Source organism: Aythya marila (assembly GCF_965140915.1).
Source record: "Aythya marila genome assembly, chromosome: 1".
Lineage (NCBI taxonomy): Eukaryota > Metazoa > Chordata > Aves > Anseriformes > Anatidae > Aythya > Aythya marila.
This window is the reverse complement of record NC_139042.1, coordinates 98,399,723-98,423,856: the sequence shown is the minus strand read 5'-3', so window position 1 is coordinate 98,423,856 and position 24,134 is coordinate 98,399,723. Positions and strand designations below refer to the sequence as shown.

General features: G+C 33.9%; 1 protein-coding gene across 1 annotated transcript in view; it reads left to right on the top strand.

The window, feature by feature from the left end:
* Positions 1 to 19,066, top strand: part of TMPRSS15 (transmembrane serine protease 15) — a gene marked incomplete at both ends in the record, with an annotated part of 56,041 nt that extends 36,975 nt beyond the window's left edge. The window contains 9 exon segments of the mRNA XM_082784831.1: positions 2,182 to 2,292; positions 4,864 to 4,996; positions 9,746 to 9,841; positions 12,941 to 12,990; positions 13,437 to 13,611; positions 15,560 to 15,741; positions 15,982 to 16,077; positions 17,042 to 17,181; positions 18,896 to 19,066. Coding sequence (XP_082640957.1) covers positions 2,182 to 2,292; positions 4,864 to 4,996; positions 9,746 to 9,841; positions 12,941 to 12,990; positions 13,437 to 13,611; positions 15,560 to 15,741; positions 15,982 to 16,077; positions 17,042 to 17,181; positions 18,896 to 19,066 — 1,154 coding nt within the window.
* Between the last annotated feature and the right edge of the window lie 5,068 nt (positions 19,067 to 24,134).

Sequence of the window (24,134 nt, the reverse complement as noted above, 5' to 3'; positions counted from 1 at the left end):
TTTACAAAGTATCCAGTTGGCTGATGTTGGTACCATCTGCAGCTCTGTTCAATAGGATGGGAAAAAGTGACCCAGTATTTTGACCAGTGAACCATCTAAATCCTAAAAGGGCAAATATGAACTATTATTTATACAAACTCTAGAAAAAGAACATCATTTTGTCACTCATTTGGTGGTATCATTAATGTGTGCTCAAATGCATTTGTAAAATACTTCTTACCAATCACACTAGAAAAACAAAATGTGTATGGTAACTCAGATTAGAGTTTGAAATATGGTGTTTCTTGCAGCTTTAAAAATTTGATCCTTAATGTATGAAGGATTTGGGAAGAGTTACTTTTACGTGTTTAGACAGCAATGTGTCTGATCCCAGCCAATTTCCTGCTGAAAGAGTCATGTTTGTGCTGGGAACTGCAGTTGTACTTGTCACCTGTATAATACAGCAATCTAAAAAAACACATAAACTGGAGCCAAATGCTAAAGTATGTGGAATACCAATGTGCTTAACAGGACAAATCCTTACACTAACTCTAGGTCAAACCTTATTGAAAATAATGAAAGGCTTTGTATTACTTTATGGAAGTCTGACAACAGAAAAGAGAGAATGGAGAAGCAGTATGTGTTCAGAGATGTGTGAAGTCTCATTCACTTGAATGAGCAGAAAGTCAACAAGAATCTACACTCTTTTGCTTTCCTTTAATATCAGAAGGTCAGCTTTTTTATAGATTAACATGATATAATAATATAGTAATAGTGATATATGTATATATATATATATATATTATCTGATAAATCATAACCATTGATTTACTGTTGGTAATTAACTCACCTTCTGCAAGACTGACAGGCAGGTTTATATGGGCACATGACCATTTTACTGCTTCTTTTTCTTCCTTATCTATCACATTTGTTCAGCTCAACAACACTATGACTATTTTTTAACTGGTTCAGTAAAGATTAAGTTTTGCCCATGTTTTGTTGTAAAATAAATTATTGTGCTTATAAAGGCAGAGTTCTCAAAGTGCCCATTGCCAGGTCTCGTTAAATATGTTAAAAGGCTGGCAATTGCAGAAGAGTTAAGTTATCACGATCTTTGCAGCCAAAGAACACAGACTGATATCATATTGTAAGTAAATAAGCAAATTTTGTAAGTAAAGAAGATTTTTCTTCACATTTTATTTTTCCATGAGATACTAAGATTTTCATAAGGAAGAATAATTTTACAATAAAAACTTTTTGATGATATGCAATATAATAAGAAAAGCATATTTGAAAATCTTATTTTCATCTAGCTGTAGAAGTAGGAACTAAGTTCTGTGGAAAATCTGGCATCAGTTGTGGCCAGTGAATGTGTGAAAATCTGATTCAGGAATTACAGAAATCATACTGTTTTACATCCATGTTAGATAACAGGCCATATTGGCTGATAAGTTAATCTTTTTATATGGATATTCAAAATTTAGGAAGAGAGCAACTGTCTTGCCTTAAATAAGATTTAAGACATAACAAATGGTGCCATTAAATACACTGGTCCCCACACAGCAAGGATTACAGCTTTGTATTTACTCTATATAGGATCTCCATTTTTTACACAGCTGATACTGAAGTGGATTAATCCTATTTTTGTGAATGTTGTCCTCATTCATTTCTATTACTTTTGTCTCCCCTTTCCTCCCAGTTAGGTTTTGAAAGGAAACTCTTGTCTGTCAATGCCTCTTTACTTGCACATTTGACTTGACACACTTTAAAGCCACTAAACTTCTGTGAAAGTGTTGAACATCCAAAGTGACTATTAGTCACTTTCAACAGGATTTAATCAGGATTTGATTTTTCTCATCCACCCCAAAGATTCATTTGTGTAGCAGAAGAACACTAGTAGCTGAGCAATGCTAACTTTAGCAGAAACTGTAAGGTGTAATACCACATTTTATACTTAATTAGCTTTTATTTATCTGAAAATCATAATTATTTTGAAAAAAAAAAAAAAAAAAAGAAAGGAAAGAAAAGGGAAAGTAAAGGGAAATCATAAGAATCATAAGAGGAAGGCATTAGGAAAAAATCCTGTATACTATCTACCCAATTTTATTTTTAGGTAAACTGGATGATCTCCACCAAACTGATGTTTACAGTTTTACCATTCCAGTAATTGTGGTTTCATTTTCATTTCATGTTCTCCTTCAGGAGCGTGTACACTTGAGGAATATCAGTGTCGTAGTGGAGAGTGTATACCATTGCATAACCTTTGTGATAACCTACCTCAGTGTGAAGATGGCTCTGATGAAGCGAAGTGCAGTAAGTTTTATTTCATACGTAGAGAAGGAATGCATGAGTATTTGATAGGAGTTTCATAGGCAAACAGACACAGAACCTTATCTAGTGTAAACTGTGGCATCTGTATGCAAGCCATGCAGATTTACACAGCAGTACCTGACTTTGTCAGGGACAGAAAAGTAAAGTCACATTTCTGAGACAATGCGTGTAATCTTGTTTAAGTCTCTAGGAAAGGTAGGAAGTTACTTTGTACTTAAATATATGACTATTTACAGTGACCTCAAAATTAAATGAAAACTCATTACATGTTTTCATTCTGTATCCATTTCATATTTCCAAAATTTTGTATTTTTTCCTGTTATTAATTTCAGTTTCACAGCAGTATAAATGAGAAACTGTCAAATAGTGGCACAGAGCACCCCCCAGCAAGCCTGCACTCCAACTCATGGCTGGCATTGCCATAGGATGAAGGTGTGGCACAAATGAAAAAGTAATATCTATTGCTCTCAGTGGATGTGCAGGTTCCTACAAGAAAATTGATAGCTGCAATTGCTTAATCATCTCATAGAATGGTTCTTTTCAAAATTTAGGTGTACAACATATGGTTTCATTTTGCATAACATGGAAAAAATGTTCCCTAAGCAACAACTTCAGTGTAAAACTGTTGTTAAAACTACATTGGGCCTAGCACAGAAATCATATTGCTGTTTCTGAAAAAGTGCTGTTCTGACAATGTATTATGAAACACTAATGGGAAAGTTAAAAGCACACTTCTAAGCTCAATATATCATCATCTTCCTTTGTTTTAAGAAAGACTTATAGGGTTCAGATGTATCATTGGATATATCTGGCTGACAGTTCTCATTGATTTCAACATCTTTTATATGGATGTATATGTATATAATGTCTGAAAAAGCAGTGTCAGTGTCCACATTAATGCAATTAACTGTTTTTTGCAACCATATTCTGCCTTTAAAAATGCACAAAATAAAATTCATTTCAGCTTCTTCTTTGCCATTGCTAAAGATGTGAACAAGGTAACCATCACCTAAATTAACATTATGTACATTTTCCCAAAGATTTATTTTGCCATAGATTGTCTATTTCTTCACAACCAATTACCTCACATTAAGGGATAGGGAGAATTGCTTCCAAAAACCCATTTAATACAAAAGTTGGATGAATCAGTCTAACCTTTAAAATAAAATGCAAATTCAATTAGACACCCTCATATTGAGTCTTTTCAGTGTCCAAAATACTTGCTCATTTTCCTGAAACCAATTTCAATTTCTTATCATATGTACAATTTTAGACCAGACAAGCTGCTATTTTCAAATACTCCAACTCATGAAACTTCCCAGGGACTCCAAAGAAAAGACATAGGATATCTCTTTCTTTAAAAATTCTAAAGTATATGACATTACACTTAACCACTTTTTGGGTGCTCAGTAAGTCTCTTACTGCTTACCAGCAGTGTATTTGGAGATTAATGTAGATCTGATGAGGAGAAAGGAAAAGGAATTATAGTTAAAGTAGAAGACAGGAAAGGTGTCAAAAGTGATTTGGAGAAATCTCACAGTGCAAGCAATTCTGAGATTTTACAGACTGCTCCAAAATTTTGTATGAGTGATGTTTACCATTAATTTAACCACTGTCACTTATTTCATTCACGTGCTCTGCATGTCAAAGAGGAATTTTTATTTATTTATTTATTTTTAATAAAGTGGATAAATGTTAATTTTTATGGAAATACTTGTTGCAAAAAGGTTTTCTGCAGAACTAGTATTTTCGTGAAAACTATATTTCAGCAACCAGTAAATTGCAAATGAATTATATTGCTTTCCCTGCTTCATGCTGGCAATAACTGCTATCTGTCTCAAGTTCAGCTGTAGCCTATGAGTTATAGACAGAATTCTGTTGACCTTCTGCTCCAGCTTCCTTAGTCACCATGACAATAGCATAAGATTTTTTACCACATAAAGAGTTTCCAATTTTTTTCTGTTTTTTTGTTTTGTTTTGTTTTGTTTTTTAAAAAAAAAAAAACACTTTGATAGAACTACTGGTTTTCAGAGAGTTTTTTTTTTATTATTATTATTGTTATCATTTTAACTTAAGCTGCAATGAAAGCAAACACTGAAAGTTCTCAAAGTGATTATAACTGGAAAATCCAATTTTTCTGTCAGCTCGGGTTTTAACCTTACTTCTAGTCAGTGTTACTGAGTATCATGTAGCTAAAGCTTCACCACAGTAGTTCAAAATTGCATGGTACTGGCTAAGAAGAAATAGTTGTTAGAGTACATGGAAAATGTACTATTTACTGTCTGTTAATGAGACTTGCAAAACACAAGCTATGAAAACGTCCTGTCACAGAAATATAGAAGGAAAAAACATTTACTTCCTGTGGGAATACATCTTCTACATACTGAGTTTATTACTGCTGTAATGTACCTTAACTACTTTTTTTCTTTGCTGGCAATAATAATACTGCATTGTGTGGAGGGGGGATTGTTTGTGTTTCATGGTGGTTTTTTTTTTGTTTTTTTTGTTTTTTTACCACCTGCCTAAAATGCTTCTATCCATTTTGGTCTACAGTGAGATTGCTTAATGGTTCTTTAAGCACCAAAGGGCTGGTACAAGTCAGGATTGGGAAGACATGGCACCTGGCATGTGCAGATGATTGGAACGAGCAGATTTCAGACAGTGTTTGCCAGCAGCTGGGATTAGGGTGAGTGAAAATATTCAGAATATTCAGTGTCTTTGTACGTTGTTTGAAGCTTTTCTGAGTCTGTGTATTTGTGTTTCCCTCATCATTTTACTGGTGTCAATACCAAAAAAAAAAAAAAGGCAAAACAAACAAACAAGTCTACTTTTCTCTGGTAAATGAATTGTGAGGTCAACCAACAAATTTATAAGTGTCACAGTGCCTGTTTTGATGGCATTCATCACAGTGTTGCAAATTTTGAATATGTTAGCTTAGGCGTGAGCATATATGTTGGAGAACACTGTGAGACTGATGTGGAGTTGTTAGTCTTTTATCATTTTATGTCATCATTTATGTCTTCACTTTTTATGAGGATTGCTCCAGATTAAATCTGGAGAAAACAGCAGCCTTGGCTGCTCCACTATCATATTGATGTTCACCTCAAGTAAATTCAAGATAACCACTTGGGTATCCTGCAATTAGGTTCCTAGTACATTTCATACTTACCATCAGACCTTAGCTGTTCAGTTAGGAAACTATATTTCTCTTCAGGTGTGGTTGAGGATGGAGGGAGAAAGGAAGCATATGATTTAAAAAAATTGATTTGGCTTCAATTACTACTGATCAGCTGAATTTCTAGGGAAGGGATGAGGAGGGTCGAGTGCAGAAGTGTTGTATTTTTGCAACTATGGTAAAATTTATGGCCTGAATTCTGACCTCACTTACACTATATGAAACTTCATTGCCATCCATTGAATAATATATGTCTTTCCTAAAGTGCTGAGGTTTTTAGGGAATGTCACTCACTCAAGTAATAACCAAATGAAATTCTATCTTGCAGTTTATCACGGTCTCTAACCAAAGTAGGAAGCCTGCAAATGCCTGTCTCATAAATCAGTTTTAGAAACCACACAGTTAGGAAGATGTAGAAAAATGACTAAATGTTGTTTGAAAGTATTTTTAATCACCTGATAAGAGAATGTGTGCTGTTTTATTTTTATTTCTTTTGGGTAGGTACTGCATTTATATACATATCAAATACCTGCATGCACAAATCCTGATTATAATATGTATTATCTGTTTTACCTAATTATCTAATTATTTACCTGATTATCTAATTTATCTATATAATTATCTAATTTATGCATGCATATAAGGACATACAGAGTGTGACTAAATGTTCTTCCAGGCAAATAACTTTGTCTGTTATGATGGCCAGTAGCCTTCTTCCTCTCTCCCTGCCTTCTCCTGCCTCCTTTTCCTCTGTAACTTCTGGACACTGGTCATTTTGTGGTGTAATGGTTTAGTTTACATTTTAATATTTGATAGGCTTCAGTGAACTTTGTCTTCCATGGTATTTTCTATTAGCTTTTTAAAATTACTAATTCTTTTGTCTCCATACTATTCTATGGCAATATATTTCAGAGCTTGTCTGTATAATAGAGTCAAATACACTTGTTAAAAAAAAATATATATATATAAATAATCCTATTAAGTTTCCTAATTAGTTCTTTTTAATTCCATTGTTTAGTTTATACCCATTGTTTAAAAAATATATAGTATTTTTAATCTGACATTGTATCACATTCTGGTATCTTGGGTGCATTTTCTGTTACAAATCCTGCAGAATAGGATAAAATTATCATATGTATATAGAAATCCCTTAAGCATCAATGTATTTCTGCCTTTGAGTCTCCCTGTAGCAGCATATTTGTATATAACTGGCACTGTATTTGTTAGTAAATGGATGGTTGTAATAACAGGTCTTGGATAGGCTATAGCTCATGCTGCTATACTGAAATAACTACCTAGAATCCTGCATTATCAGAGAAAGAGGCTAAAGTTCATCTGGGATGAATTACTTTTGCTGTTAATTGGTTATACATTTTCTAGTGTCGTTTCTTGTTTAATTCATGAAAAGGAAACAATGAGAGTCCTGCAGCATATCCTGACTATTTATGTAGCTGAGCTAGAAGATGCAGTGTTCCACACAGATTCTGATAAATCACACAGCAGAATCCTTTTACTTTTATTTTTCAAGTATGTGACTGTCATGTTTGTGATATATGCCAAATAAGCAAATGTGGAGTGATGCCTGTGTGTTCATCTACAAAATGTTTGTGAATTATTTGCCTAACCTATATTCAGAATGAGTCCAGAGTGCAAGAGGCACTAATTGGTGGAACTGAGAAACCTGAATAAGAATCTTTTGCTCAGCCTACACTTCATGTGTATCTGATGACAATGTTAAATTATTATTATTTTTTTTTTTATGCCAAAGAATGTGTTCATTGTTTGTAATTTGCTACTGTTCTTTAGTGTTTGTTGTTCTCCTGTTTGTCATAAAATTAGTGCAGAAAGCAAAAACACTGCTGTGTGGCTTAAACACAAATTAAACAAACTGTAAACATCCTTGCAGCCTGAAAACTAAGCAATGAATTACAAAATGTGAATCACAAATATATGAATATATATATATCGGTATATTTTTATTTTTATTTTAAATGTGTGTGGATTTTTTTTAGTTAGTAAAAGGAATTGTATTTATTGGACAAATGTCACTCTTATCCTTATTCTGAATAGTTTTTCTGAAATATACCATTTTATCTGAATCTTTCCTAACAGTCAATATAGTGCTTATTGTTACTGAACACATCTGAGACAGAATTAGAAACTGAAACCTTACATAACGCTGTAGATCTGCGCGTAAGAAATTTATCCAATATTCTTTTGTGACTTTTGGCTAGTCAACATGTTGAATGAAATGAGGAACTTAACACCTGTATTAGCTTCTTAAAGGCCATTTCTGTCACAGCCTTCAAAATTTCTAACAGATCATTTTCAATAACAGAAGACCCACAGTGAAAAGCCAAGATACATCTTACTTTTAGAATCTGGCCTATGATGTTAATCTTTTTTCCTTTTGAAATGATAAGAGTCTGGATGATTAGAGATAAAAGCTCTCATAATATGCTATTATCATTCCCTCCATTTGAAAACTAGTTCTATTTTGAATGTTAATCAGTTCTAGGAAAAGTAATCTTTTCAAAATACTTTATCTTGGGTACACCTAATCTATGTGTTGAATAATGCCATGAATCAATGAAAATTAAAGAGTTGTGGCACTATGTCTGTCTAGAGTTGTCCAGAGTTTCTGGACCTGCTAAACTATCATGTTCTTATTAATCTGAGAAACTCCAGGAAAAGCGGATGATTTCTATGATTTTTTATACTTACAGAAATGCTTAAGACTCATTTTACCAATAACTTAATTAAAAGAGTAGCAGCTTGGTTTTGCAGTCACATAAGATTTAGGAATCTCCAGCTTTGTGCACTTCAGGAAGTCAAAGTAAGAAAACAAATGAATCAAATGTAATTATCAAAGGTTTTCTCAGAGTGACTTTTTCCATAGAGCATGTCATACAGTTTTCCTAGTGGCACATCAGGGCTATTGAAAACCTCCTTTTTCCTATTCCTAATCTTACTCTTCACACACAGCAGATTTGCAGGCAAATAGTAGACTGCATACTTCCCAGGAGAGTGAGTGCACTTGAAGTCATACTGCCTTGATAGGTGCTCCCTGTGTATTAAACCTGCACAAATGTTTGTCTTTTCACTCCTGAAATATCTATGGCTAAAGGATCAGATGGAAGTAGGCTGTCACCCCCAAAACAATTATGTAGTTTGACCTCAGCTGTCTTTTTTTACCCAGGTTTCCTCTAGAGCCAGGGAGTATATGTTCCAAGCCGGCTATATGCAGTATCACAAAGTATATGGGGCAGAATAAGCTATGAACGAAATCTAGATATGGGTTGTAAACATCAAAACACTTCGTCTCACCAATAGTTCACAGAATCTTTGGTGTTCAAAATGCCGTTGTTGTAGAAAAGGGCATCTAGGAGTACAGCTTAATTCAAATGAACTAACCTGTTCAGTGGAAGACACAATACCCTTGATTTGTTCCACAAATCTTAGAATCATAGAATCATTTAGGTTGGAAAAGACATTCAAGATCACCACATAAAACAATCAACCTGACCTACCAAGTCCCATCATGCTCCTTAGTGTCATGTCCACATGTTTCTTAAATACCTCTGGGTATTTAAGATAGGGACTCCACCGCTTCCCTGGGCAGCCCATTCCAATGCCTGACCAGCCTCTCTGTGAAGAAATTCCTTCTAATACCCAGTCTAAACCTCTCCTTGAGAAGAGGTTATTCTGTTATTTTTATTTCAACATATCTGTGGGGTGAAACTTAACTTCTAAGGTAGCATTAGATTCTTCATGAAAGAATCTAATTTTCATTTCTTCTCTAGGTACAAAGGTAAAATAGCAATGAAATTACATCCTGCAAAACTGCAAAACTGTGATATTCCAAGGTTCATCTTGTTCCTCATCAATTTTGCATTCTAAGTTTTAGTTCCATATATTTTAGAATCAGTATTGTAAACAATTCAGTGTGGCACCAAAAAGCACAAATTAATTATTTACTTTCATTAAAATAATTATTTCTATCTATTTCAATATAATTGTAGCATTAGAGATCTTACAAGAAGGTGTGAGAATGAAAGTAGGCAAGAAGCAATTTAATGCATGTAAGTTTCAAAATCTCACAAATATCCAGATAGTCATTATTTCATTAAAAAATAAAAAAAAATAAAAAATAAATGCTGAAGTTTATTCTACCACCATAATAATTTCCCAAACAGCCCTCCACCGGTGGAATAGTTTAAATATCTAAAAACACTCAAGTGTGTCTTTTTTTTCTTCTAGGGATGCAAATATGTCATCAACTGTATTATTCACTGGAGATGGCCCATTTGCTGCCATCACCAAAACAGCTAACCAAAGCCTCATATTTACAAAAAGGTGGGTAGAGTGAAGTTTCTTCCTCATACAAAGGATAACTGTACGTATGGTGACTGCCACTTATACAGTAATTTCTACCTCAAGTTTTTCTGAGGGGTAACATGGTTCTGTACAAGGTAGTATCAAAATAGCTAGGTTTTATTCTCTATCTGCTGATGAATTTTATATAACACTGGGCAACTCACTTTTCCCCCTTCCATTCTTGTCTATTATTGAATTTCAAAGGAAAGAGATGCTTGCTGCATTTTTAGCCAGCATTCAGTACAGTTTTATGTGAAGTCTTTAAACATTGAAATGTGGAAACGTGGAAATGATAAATACCATTATTTTTACATTTCTTTTTACATGGACACCTCATTTGCAAATCCTATTTACAAAGTATTTCTTATGTATAGATCTCTAAACTATGAATATATACTACATTACTTTGAGCACCAATAGAAGGATTAAAATGGAGTGGTATTCCCCCATTGTTATATAAGAGATAACACACTAAGTTCTCTCCAAAATCAGTAGCAAAAATACGCACTTCCAAATTGTGATTCATTAAGCTATCTTTGCTGGAATGAAATGAATCACATCTGTAATCCATTGACTTTACTGATATAAGTTTAGGGCACCAGACAGATGTTTAGACAAATTAATCTCACCCAAAAATGACTTCTGGGTTTGTCTCAATATTTAGAACTGAATAATTAGGTGAGATGCATTTGATTATACCCTTAACCTTTCTCATTCCAAATGAACTTCAGTTCACTTGAAGTGATTCTGAAGGGTCCTACAAACAGGTAGCGTTTCTTGTAGATTAAATGAAATGGTAACATTTGCACAAGATTATATTCTCAGGAGATTATGGGATTTACAGTACACCTCCAAAAGGAGAAGGGCTTTCTATCATCAAATAAAATATATGACTTCAATTACTGTGTTTCTGCTTATGAGGGCACACATTTTCCTGGAATCCTACCAAAAATACTGATGCAGAAAATTACTGTATAATTGCTAAAATGCTGAAATGATGTTGAGGATGGAAAGAGTCCATATTCTTTCAAGTTTCCTTTATGAACATACCACATAGTAACAAAGCAGGAGGGAATTCTCAATTCAATATGCTGTATTTTATCTAAATTTAAAACAAACAAACAAACAAACAAAAAGCAAGCATTGTATCTTCTAGTTGTACTCTGTTAATCCTAAACATTTATCATTCTCATTAGTAGTAAAAGTATCTTTAACTTATTGGATATCATTACAACCTATTTTTCATTTTTTTCTTGACTACATGTCTAAATAAGGATAGCCAACAAACAGTGGCAGTGATTTAAAGATACCTTCTGCTAATATCTGCTAAGCACTAAAAAGTGATTAATGCGGGAGGAAATGGAATAAATTTGTTCATCTTATTTGTATTTCTGTTGCTGAAATAGATATGTCTTCCACCATTTTTCACCTGGAAAGCCGATAGAAATCAATTTTACAGGGTGACACCATTATAGTTTCCTATGCTTTTGTGGTATATACAATGAATGACAGAAAGGTCACATAGTTTTGATAATTAAAAAATCAAATGCTCGTAATCAGATTATAAAAGGTGTTGCTCACATTGCTTTGGTAATATTCAAGCATAACTACCATAAAAGTAAAGGAGAGCACAGATCCTCAGCTGTGGTGCAGACAGTATAACTGTTCTCTGATGCCTTTAGGTAATGTATTTCTTGTACAAAAAATAGCTTTGTACAGGTCAAAATCATGACTTGAAGATACATGAGCAGACGCCACAGGCATAATTGCTTTTGCCATTCCTAAGTGAAGACTATAATCACAGATGTCCCATGTATTTTAGATTTCTGCCTTGCATGCTCCTTGGATTGCACTCAGAGGGTCACATAAGATGTGTATGCAGCGCCCATGGAATGCCTCTGTTGCCTTTTGAAGTCTCCCGAGTTTACCGAGAGGTAGCCGAAGACTAGTAAACTGAAGTGCAGGCAAAGAAGTGGTTTTCATACTGTGAGCTCACTCCAAAAAGATGATAAAGCAGAAGCCCATAAATACCTTATATGAAAGCAATCAGTAGGCAGTGATGGTGGGAGATACATTTGACCCAATTATATGCAAATCCCCAAAAAAAAAAAAGAACAAATCTAACATGTCAAATAGTTCATATGATACAATACAAGGCTAGAGGCATATCTCACTCGCTCACCTTCACCATGGTGCAGATTTAATTGGGTAGTGGAGCAGAGGGTTACTTCTTCTCACTTGCCCTTCTTGCACCACTATGCCATTGTGAAAATGCTGGGTCATGTCACCCCCTCACAACAGATTTCAAATTTTAGTGTAAACATAGTGAGGGATGCATAATATCACATCATGTTTAAAGAATCCTTCCCTTTTTCTCTTTTAAAAAGAGATACTGTGAACTAGCCTTTGGCAGTCTTTTTTATTTTTCTCTGATATATTTCTGTGTGCATCAGATTTAAATTGCTGGCACACACACTGTCCCAAGTGTTCAGATTCATTACAAGCTATGAAGATAATCTTAAAACCTCTGGGTATCAGAAATGCTCAAGTTGTTTTGATCTGTGGTCTCATGCTGTTCAGGCTCCGGCTTTATCTCTGCTAAATAATTCCTAACCCTCTATACGCAGCTATGTATTTTATAGTGCACTGTAATCTTAGTAAAGAAGATACATTGATACCAAACTAACCCCTTTTAAAAATTCTTTGGTTATACTGATCTCTAGTGGTTAGTTACTGAAAACTTCTCAAAAGGCAGAAAAAATTGCCATATCCTGTTACAATGTTGTTGAGAATCTGTCATAAGCAGATGACTTGTTCACTTAAATCACAAGTGAAATCTACTTTTATTTCCAAAACATGCATCAATTAAGTGTCCATTAAAGAAGAACATATACATGTAATATTATATATAAAAGAATATTTTGTATTTATAATTAAAAAATTAAAGCATGGAGGACTGTAGCCAAAATACTATGTTTAACAGTTTGATAAACTAATTAAACTTAAGTGCTTATATATATTAGAGAGATTGTTACCTGGTATGCAGATACTTGTGATTTAATTATACTTTTATTCTAGAGAACACTGTTTGAACAACCAGGTGATTCATCTGCAATGTAACATTAAACGTAAGTACAAACACCTTGGGAATGTTTAACACAGAAATCAGATTGTTCAGTCCATAAAGCATAATGTTTATAGTTTGAATTGAAAGGTTAGGGAATGGACTATAAAAGCTGTATTTATAATTATATAAACAGAAAAATTTATAATCTTCACTTGTTTTCAGAGTTAAGTATACACTGCATTTGAATCTATACAGAAATCATATATATATATATATATATATATATAAATGTCAAGGTCTCAGAAGATAATACATCTAAATCCAAGTTACAAAGTTTCATTTTGATTTCAGCTATGAAATGACTTCCTCCACGATAATAGCATTTTTGAATAGCAGGTCAGGTAGTACAAAGTCTATTTTTCCAAGAATATTAACTATTCTAATAAAATGTACCACATTACCCTACAAACATATGTAAACCACTATTTGTTGTTGTTGTTATTTTAGCTTGTGGACAACGCTTGGTAACTCAGAACAATAGAACAAGGATTGCAGGTGGAAGTGATGCCAGAAGAGAAGCTTGGCCTTGGGTAGTCTCACTTCATTTTAATTCCATGCATCTTTGTGGAGCCTCCCTTGTCAGCGAGGAATGGCTGGTGACAGCAGCACACTGTGTATATGGGTAATGTTCAATGCACTCATAAATTAGCACATGCTATTACTCCCTCAACATGCAAGTATCCTAATGGCAAGTGGCTGTCAGTAAAGCTGGGTTGAAGTGTAGTCCTGAGCCATCAGTCAGTCCTATACAGAGAAAAGCATACTTTCAAAGGATTGTACTGAAAACACTCAGGAATTACACTTTTTTGAGGCTTATTAGATGTTTTGAAGTAAATTAATATAAATTCACAAGTGTATCTTTGTCTCCACTGACTACGGGGCATCATGCCAACTAGCTGAGATTGTCATATTACATCCATGCCATGTCTTTTCTTTTTGATTTTAAGAACGATGGTGAAACACTTTTTTTTTATGTGCAGGTTCACTAAGGGGGCAGCAGATAATGAATAACTTGTGATACAGATACAAAAAATTAAAATCTTGCTCACTGTTTAATTACTGTGTTTTGAAGCTCATGGAGCTTGACTAAAGGCTCTTTTGCCTACTGGGAAATCCTCAATCTGTACTCTAAAGCAGAGAATCAAGGAAACTAAGAAGCATTTTCTGAACAACGAAGAATTACATTTTGAACATATGGTATTAATACCAAGCATTTGCACTTAAACCATGAGCAATTTGGGCCCCCATTACTTACTTCAGTCTCTGTAAATGCTCTAAAGGACAAGGTGTTTCAGAAAGGTATATTCAGTGTTGCCTGTCCCTCTTTTATACTGCTATTCATTGATCAAGATCAGCTGTGTGTAATTGGAATGAATCTTGATTTATGTGCATTGATTAGACAATACTGGATGCTCTCTAGCTGGTGTTATTTGTACCATTCAAAGAAGTGATACATATTAAAATAGTTTCTAAGGTTTGCCTCCATAACGTCTATCATAGAAACATTATGTAGAAGACACCCAGAAACTGGAATGGCAAAAAAGAAACATTTCTGTTCAAAATTACAGTAGAGTTTTAATTATAAATAGCTTAACAATAATGCTGTACAGACTATGCCAATATATGAGTGCCTCCTCATTGTATGACAAGAGCCATATTCCTGTCACAAAGTCATTGAAATTAGGAGGATAAAGCCCTCTTAGTTTGCACACAATAAGTCCACATCTATTTTGGTGCTTCCTTTTCACTTATATCACCTTTCTCTTTTCACTTAAATCTCATTTTATCACCTTGACTTTGCTGTAGTTTTCCTTAAGTGCAAGCTTCCAGTTGCATCCCTTAATTCTGAATATTTAATTTAAATGCTTAAATTTGGAAGAAGATAACCTCTTGTCAGACTAAAAGATAAGCAGAAACCAATTTCATGCGATATGGCTGAAAATATATTTTTGAAAATACTAACTGATTGATTAAAAAAAAAATACATAAGTTCTCTAACTTAGATACAGTCTCAAATATGTAACCCAGGGAAAAAAAATGAATAAAATGAATAAATAAATAAATAAGATTATGCCATAGTTTGTCTAAACATATTGTTTTCACTTTAGATAAGAAAATTAAGAGACCAATTTTCTGAGTCAGTGAGCTGAAGCATTATCTACAACATTGTAAATCTATTATTCTTTAGATAACTCCAAAATAATTTTCTAACTGGGACCAATATTAATTGCATTATGCGCAGCCAGCAGTATTCTTCCCAATGTTTAAAAAGCCATAGCAATTTAGTTGATGTATTTTCCTCCACTGCATTGCTATCTGATTAATTCTTATAAATAATGCATTATAAGCTTAACATCAAGAATCAACCACGTATTTCTACTATATGGATGTTTAAAATGGTATTACTATCACAAAATTATAAGCACAGCCACTACATATTCATATTTATTTTGAGAAAATGTGAACATGCTATGAATTGCTTGGAGGTTAAAGATTAGCATTTTATCTAACGTATTTTTCAGAACTTTCATTAATCATTCAAAATTGTGAATATTCCTTGCAACTTCTAGGAGGCATTTACAACCATCTAAATGGAAGGCAGTTCTTGGCTTGCATGACCAATTGAATATGACACACCCCTCAACAGTAGTTCGATACATCAATCAAATAATTATAAATCCTCATTACAATAAGCTTACAAAAGACAGTGATATTGCTCTGATGCATCTTCAGTACAAAGTGCAATATACAGGTAAATAAGTGAGTTGGTATTTTATCATAAAAAATATATTTATTCTATTATGCTAAGCTCTTAACTATGAGGTGATGGAATGGCTGTACATTTTTTACAACCTAATAAATCAATCCAGTACTTCCTGGTTATTTTGCTCCCCAAAGTGAATTGGAGTTAATGAACATTTTCTTTTGTGACTCCATAAAAAACAGAATACAGGAAAGAGGTTGAAATTGATTGTTTATTTCACATTCACAGACTACATACAACCTGTCTGCTTACCAGAAAAAAATCAACACTTTTTGCCAGGAACTAGCTGCTTCATTGCTGGCTGGGGTGATACTACAAGCGGAGGTGAGTCATCTGTGGGAAAATTATAACAGGCATGAAGCCATGAGGGAAAGTCTGCTCCTGATTCCACAGGAGCAAAACAGATTAGAGATGTACTCCATACAGAATTTTTGGAGCTATCCCACTCACCCACTCTTTCTTCCCCAAAGCAAAGTAGAAGAGTTACAACATATTTATTATGAAAAACAAAACAAAACAACAAACAAACAAACAAACAAAAAAACATATCTACAACCATTAAATTATGAAAAAGTTTACTGCATCCCACTTAGGAGAATACAACTACTGCTTTTCTCAATATGAAATATGAACATCTTATTTCAAGATATTTGGGGAGGGGAAAGGAAGGGGAAGGGAAGAAAGCCCAGTGTTTCTGAAAATGTGCAAATGATTTTCTTCAGAAGCACGTATACTGACTGTAGTGTGAAATGTATATTCTATTTGTATATCCCCTTCTCAAAATTTGGAAACTCTGTAAAATAATGAACATGCCATTTCACTTCCATGGTTGCTTATAAATATTTGCACCTCAATTTTCAGAGTAAAATTGCAATTAAAGTTTCAGTTGGAAACCAGTAACAGAAATTTTTATCAAAACTAGAAATACCTGGTCAAAGTTATACAATGAATAGTGTGGAAACATTGGGCAATCTAAGCTTCTAAGCCTTTAATTAGCTCTCAGACCTATCCACAGTAAGTTCATAGTCACTGATTTTAATAACCTTGATTCAATTATAACCAAATTCAGTCCCATTGCACAAATGAAAGACAGGATTCGGTTAATGAGCACCATTTAATCAGTGATTGTGTTTCAGGGGCATAAACCTGAATAATACAGCAGTGCAGCAGGGCTTCCTACTGTTTGGAAACATGCCCAACATGTTGGATCAAGAACAAAATTATTGGTATTCTGAGCATGTTGTACGTATTTATTGAAGGAAGTAAACGCAGTCTGTATGTTCATCAGGTTCCTCTTCAAATATATTGCAAGAAGCAGAGGTCCCTCTCATTTTAAATGACAAATGCCAGCAATGGATGCCAGAATATAGTATTACTGAAAATATGATCTGTGCAGGCTATGACACAGGAGGAATAGATTCCTGTAAGGTAAGGATAAATGACTCATTTTCACTGCAAGCACACGGTACATTTAATTATGGGAGAAAGTGATCCTCCAGTCATTAAAACCTGGACTGTGAATCACTGTGAATATAATTTCTACTCACAATATTTTGCCTAATTAGTACTTTATTAGGATACATGTTATAATAAAAATCTGTTTTGCATCATCTTGACGTAACCTTATAGAGAGATAACTATGAGGACTGGAAATTTTCTGAACAAAACTTTGAATAATTAGTTCTGAGTAATTCCATGGAGGAAAAGGGAACACATTTAGGAAAAAGCAGGGTACAGAGAAATAAATACCAATAAAGCAAAATCTCAAAAATACCTCACCCAAGGAAAGGGAGAGAGCAATGATGCTTTTCCCCAGAATACGTAGGCTCTGGAGATGTTTTATAAGTGAACATCACAGTATTTTGGAGAGGCTGTTTACTGGGGCTTTCAGTTCTGTCCATTCCCGCTCTGCTTTTAATGCACTGCATATCCTTGAGGGCATAGTCAGAGTAGGCCAACACATTTTTCTTCCAGTAATGTGGAATCTACAGCATGGAGATTGTCTGGCTCTCCTCAAGACTGATAAGGAACACTCTCACATAACTGATCTTGCCTTAGTGCCCTGGCCTAAGCCTTCATCAGGTGCAGTGACTTTGGCTACTTCAGTCAAAGACGAGTGTATGCAAGCTTACTTTCATTTTCCTTTCCTTCAGCCTCTGTAGCTTTCCTTTTTGTTTCCTGCCCTTACAACTGAAAAAAAAAAAAAAAAAAAAAAAGTGTAGCGCCGTAGGTTGATAAAGAGTACAAGTGACCAACATTGCGATCTATGGCCATTCAACCATGAGCAAAGAGGAACAAGTTATTCCTGATACTGCTTCAGCCTTTAGGCTGCTGTCACAGCCTTTGAACTTTTGTGGATGCTCTAGATTTATGGGCAGAAGTATTTTAATAACTGAGTCCCCACAGAACTCTTCCCTAAAGCTCCCTTCAAAGAACCTAAAGAAGACAACAGTAATACTGGTTGAACTAACTAGCTCCAGAATAGACAACAAAAAATAATCATTGTTTTCTTTTTCATCAAAACAAGACATGAAAGGTCACTCAGGCTGTGGGATGAATTAAATTTATCTCCTGCACTCTCTTGCATCTGCTAACCCATTGAGAAAGAGGTGGCAGAAAAGTACATCTCCTCTTCTGGCAATCTTGCCATCATTTTCTCTGAATTTGAAATTGCCAAAGGTTGGGGGACAGAAAATAGAACTGTATTTTAGCTAAATAGACTCATCTGGAAAATAATTCTACACATTTACCCAAGCTTTGTGCAAAATGAAGGTATTTACCACCAACAAATGTATATATACATATAAATGTATAATAATCTTTTGAAACTCAGTCCTCTACTAAAAGACCAATGAGAGTTTAAAATCACATCCTTTTTTATTATTAAAAAAAAAAAAAAAAAAATCATAGATTATTTATAGATTATAAATATAGAGAGATTACATATAAACTTTTTAAAATAGATTATTTCTGTGTTTTCTATATGGAAGAATCCACATTACTCTAATTTCTGGTGTCCAAGGCATAAAAAGATACAGTGTTCATGATTAAAGATCATCAAGAAAAAAAACACATTATAACCAACAGCCTCTGGTTAACAGCTGACACTGTTCACTTTTAACTTTTGAATTGCATATTGCAGGGAGATTCAGGAGGCCCTCTGATGTTTGAAGATGGTAACAAGTGGGTTTTGGTAGGTGTAACATCATTTGGCTATAAATGTGCACTTCCTGAACGACCAGGAGTGTATACTCGAGTCACCATGTTTGTGGACTGGATACAAAATACCATCTATTACCTTGATATTTTTTAATGATAGAAATTGAATTTAAAGGTTGAAAGTAAGCCTGTATAATAATGCAAAAGAGACTAGCATTCAAAACTCACAATTAGAGAAACTGAAAAGGTATAATTCAAAATTCAGTCTGGATTTAAATTTAGGGAAAGAAATATTAATAATTGAAAATTACTTTCTTTATAAAAAATTGAGAGGAATATATCAAAACAGATTCTATACTTTTTAATAGTTTTATAATTTTACATTTTCCTTTATATGAAAGGTAATTCTGCTGTCTATCCACTGTGTGGGGAAACGGTTTCTTTGAACAGCAGTGTATTAAATGCATAGTAGAGAGCTTTACAAAGCATGGCAAGGGAGGGAGGGAAGAAGGAAGGAAAGAAGGAAGAAAATTAGTTTTCAAATCACAAATGCTTTATTGAAAAATGGTCTAAATTATTAATTTCAGGCCAGACATTAACTATGTTTATGATTTTACACTATTTCCCAAGGTGCATTCTTATTTCAATGCATAGTCAATTCTTCTCAATAATTGCCATGTATTGAAATGAAAGTATACATTATCTGTTGAAACTGGACTCATGGGAGTTCTTCTAACTTGTCTGTTACAAAAAGCTCTGATGTGATATTAGTAGATTGTGCATAAAGGTTAATCCTGTATCATCTTGCTTTATAATGAACAAACTTGAATATAAGATTAAAGTTATCTCCGGTGCAATTTGTTTGGAATTAATAGTTAAATAAAGATGGAATATAGCTTTTTAGTTTTCTTTTTATGCAAGTGTTTTGGTAATTATTCAAATAATTACAGATATGTACTTGTGTAGACCCTGGCACTGACTGACAGTACTACAACTTCTCATAAAATACAATATATTTTTTTAAAGTCCTGACAATAATGAAGATCATGGTGAATAAAATGTTCTTTTGATAGTTTATGCTTTTTCTGTCCTGGGGACTTTTAATGTTGATTTTGTGTTTTGTTTAAAATCTGTCCTGATCGCCTATTAACAGCATTCCAAATTGTAAAAAGTATGGGGAAAAAATCTGTTTGATCTTATTGGTCTAAATATAGTTCTATTAAAACACTACTCTTCTTGTTAAAATGCCTTAAATTCAGTGGTGTCTGAATGTTGGCGTAAGGTGATGCGTATCCTGCTTATAACCTAGTATAGAAATTTAATGCCTTTTAATTCTGCAGCACCACATGAAAATACAAAATGCATTCTAATTTACTGGATATATGTATCTGTACGTATACACATAGATCAATGATTTTTGTAAGACGTTTCAATGCTCGGTGTTTACAATGCTAAATGCTGATCTGAAGTGCCCAGAAGCTAGCTTACAAACACAGGTTGGCAGTTATTGAGAAAAAAAAAAAAAAAGTCAAGATTCCTGAAGAAGACCCAGAAATTACAAATTCTCCCTGGCCAAGTATAGTAGCTGCTTCCCTCTCCTCTTTTATTTTATTTTATTTTTTTTTTTTCCCCTTAAAAAATTGAAACCATCTGGGTAGAAATAATCTATCTGGATCAGAGGTAACTAGTTACAATCTATTAGTGATTAGAATATAGGCAAACATTTTCTTCTTCAGCTGTTGTAGAAATGTTTAATTTTCCAGATGACCACCTAAACATGCTAATCAATGTAATAAAATTGGATGCCAAAAAATCTCTTCTCCTATCAGAAAAGACCTACAACACCACTTCACACAACATTTCCAGATGTCCAAAGCAAGCAAGATTAAATATATGTAAAAGGAAGTAGTGTTTTTATCTTTGCAAATTAACTGGCTACAGATATTTCTTTTATTGTTAATCTGTTCTTAAACTATGTGGGGGTGGAAAGTTGGTTAAAATATTAAGAGTTCAAAACCTTATATTTAGTAGTGGTCTGTTTCTCCTGTTCCTCTCCTTCACTGGAAAAAAAAAAAAAAAAAAAAAAAACAATAAAAAGAAAAAATAAAGTGCATTCTCTAATCAAGTATAAATTGATGCGGATGAAGTAATTACATTAAAACAATTAAAATGTGACATGATTTCAGCATTATTTACCATACATCACTATTGTAAATGGCATTTCATTCTGTTAATGAAATACAAGAGCCAACTCAAAGCATATCCAGTTACTAGTAAATGTGCTTTCAAGAAATATAGTATCTTTCTGTGTGTATGTTTTGCTTCCCAAAATGCAAAGCACAGATGTATTTTGAGGTATACATTAATAAATCATTACATCAAACTTAAAAGTTTCCTATTATAAAATCCCATACAGAAACATATATATATAATGTAGACTAGTATACTTAAAAAATTTATTTCAATTATGTCTAGATGAAATCAACATAACCTTCTTAGTCAAGCACATTTTAACCTTCATTCAGCATCCATTACTTTAGTATGCCCATGTCATATTAGCCTGTGGTGAAACCAGTTTTTACTGAAATAAAATATGTGGGCAGCATGGATTATTTTTGATTTGAGTTTGGCCTGAGATGCTTCAAAATAGGGTATGGATGCTTGATGCTGATACATACTTGCTTGCACCTAAAATGATTAAAAGGTTAAAGAAGAAAATAAGAGCTTTCTCTCCGAAATGCTTCTTGCTTGCAAAAGACCGAGATCACTAAGGAAAAAAAAGAAAAATTACATTCCTTGGGGATGACTGGAGCAGGAAATATAAAGTTTTTTAGAATGCCATATTGAAGTCATGCTGTCCATCTGACGCCTAGTTAAGTTTTTACTCTTCTTCGTCCTTCAGTTCCTTGCCTCACACCTCCTGCTGCTGTCTGCAAGAGATTTAGGGAACCAGTGATCAGAAGGGAATGTGGTCGCCATGAGCTGACCCCATAGCTGTAAGTAGAAGCCAAGGAGCTGATTCAGAGTGGCTGTAGTTGATGAAATCCGACACCTGAAATTGCTTCTTTCTCCAGTCTGTAGAATTTAATGTGAATATGAAGGACAGAAAAGTGGTGGAGTTTCTTTGCCTTTTTTTTTTTTTTTTAATAGCAATTCTGTTATCACTACTATACCGTTTCACATAAATAGCTTTGGTTTTCCTGGATTCTTTAAGCTCCCCAAAAATCCAAAGGAAATACCAACACAAAGTCTAATTTCAAGGTGTTCAGTCTGCAAGTGCAAATCACCTATTTCTCCCCCTTTCCTCTATTACTACTAGCCCTATCTCCCTTTTGCATATGGAAATAGGAAAATAAAGGTGAAAGAAATTGTGTATATATAGAATTTATACATTGTGCATGAAAGAGAATCATCAGTTTAAAGATGGGACTAACTGGTGCAAGACTACACAGTTCATTCCATCCAACATTTGTTATTTTTAACATAGGACTCTTAAAACTGTTCAGATTTTACCCTTGTATTTTAGGAACCCAAGTCCTAGGCAAAGGAAATACATGCATAGAAACTATTTCCTTCACTTGGTAAGGTGAAATGATACATAAATGATACTGGTCCACACTGATAAATGCCCAGCAATCACCTTTTCCCTTTAGGAAAGAAATCTGAAGGTTTTTGAGTTCTCCTGATTGCTACATGGAAACTACTCCTGACACTTCTGCTATACTAATCCCAATATTGACTGTCAATGTACTTTAGAAGCTCAAAGTATGAAGAAATGGTAGCTCTGTAGTTCTATGTGAATCTTCACTCTCCCTCCTTCCCTATTTCCTTAAGGGAGTTAATGTTTAAAGACCAAGTTCTTATTACCCCAGATGTTCCCAGGAAAGATGGAGCTCTTGGCCTCAGGTGAGTTAAGCAATAATTAGGTCAGAAAAAAAAAAAAAAAAATATATATATATATATATGGACTTGGTTATCAAGTTTTCTTTCTGTTCATAATCACTATAAAGGGAGCTGAATTAGGAGACTGAGCAAAGAAAGATGTTAAAGCTGATTGGAAAAACAGATACAGAATGTTGTAAGTAGGAGGAGTGGCAATACTTAACGTGAACTACAGAAAAAGCCTTCTTCAAAGAGGAAGTAAAAATCATGGCATAACTGCAACTTTAAGATGGTTCCAGAAGTGTTTCAGCAATGCAATAGCATTGTACCATCAGTATTACTGGCAGTGAATATTTATAGATGCTTTTTTTTCCTCAGAAAAAAAAAAGAGATACACATTTCTCTTTGACCTTCAAAAGCTCTACTTCAAAAGCTTCAAAAACATCAGCTAGCACAGCGTAGGCATCCCAGTGCTGTTGGTTCTGTCCATCTCTTCCCAACTTCCACCCAATAGTAGTCTTCTATTTATATTAACAGAAAACCTGACAAGTGTGAACTCATGCTTTTGAACTCTTGCTGCAAAGTGCAGCAAGACCCTTTAGCCTCTCTGCTACATCACCAAACTGTCACTAACAAATCACCCAGAGTGCTTTTACTAGCACCCTGAGATGCAGTACTAATGACTGCTAAAACCATTTTATGGCACAGAAAGCTCTTATAGAACCAGAGAGAATGAATGTTAGTGATATTAATAATATCTCTAAAAAAAGAACTTTGAATACATCGTGGTTACCTCTAGATCTATCAATTAACATAATTAACACTTTTCTAGATAATAGTCTGAGTAATGTTGGGATCAATTTCTTAGTACTACTTCCAAGACACGACATTTGTCTTCTCTTTGATCCAACTTTATGTTATTCATATCAAACTATTAGCTATATTTAAATAATCTTTAATGTCTTCTTTTCATAGACTTACTGAAACAAGTAATTTTATTCTTAAACTCTTTCCTATTGGGATAATTACACTTTTTTTTTTTTTTTTCCCTCAGAAAAACTAAAAAAAGAAATAATTAGTTACAACCAAAGGCTGAATTTCAAGGGACACCTCACTAATGTTTTATCGCTTGCCAAGTGATTTAAGTTGCCCTTGTACCATATGTCAAGAAGATATGGTCACTTCTCGGCAATGTGGATTCATTATATAACATTAAACAACTTTTAATCTTTGAATTTTGCCACAGCAGATCAATGTCATAACATGGCAGCAGTCTCTGCCAGTGCGAATGGTTTATAAATACTAAAATAATTTGTGCATTAGGATCAAAAACTGTCTTA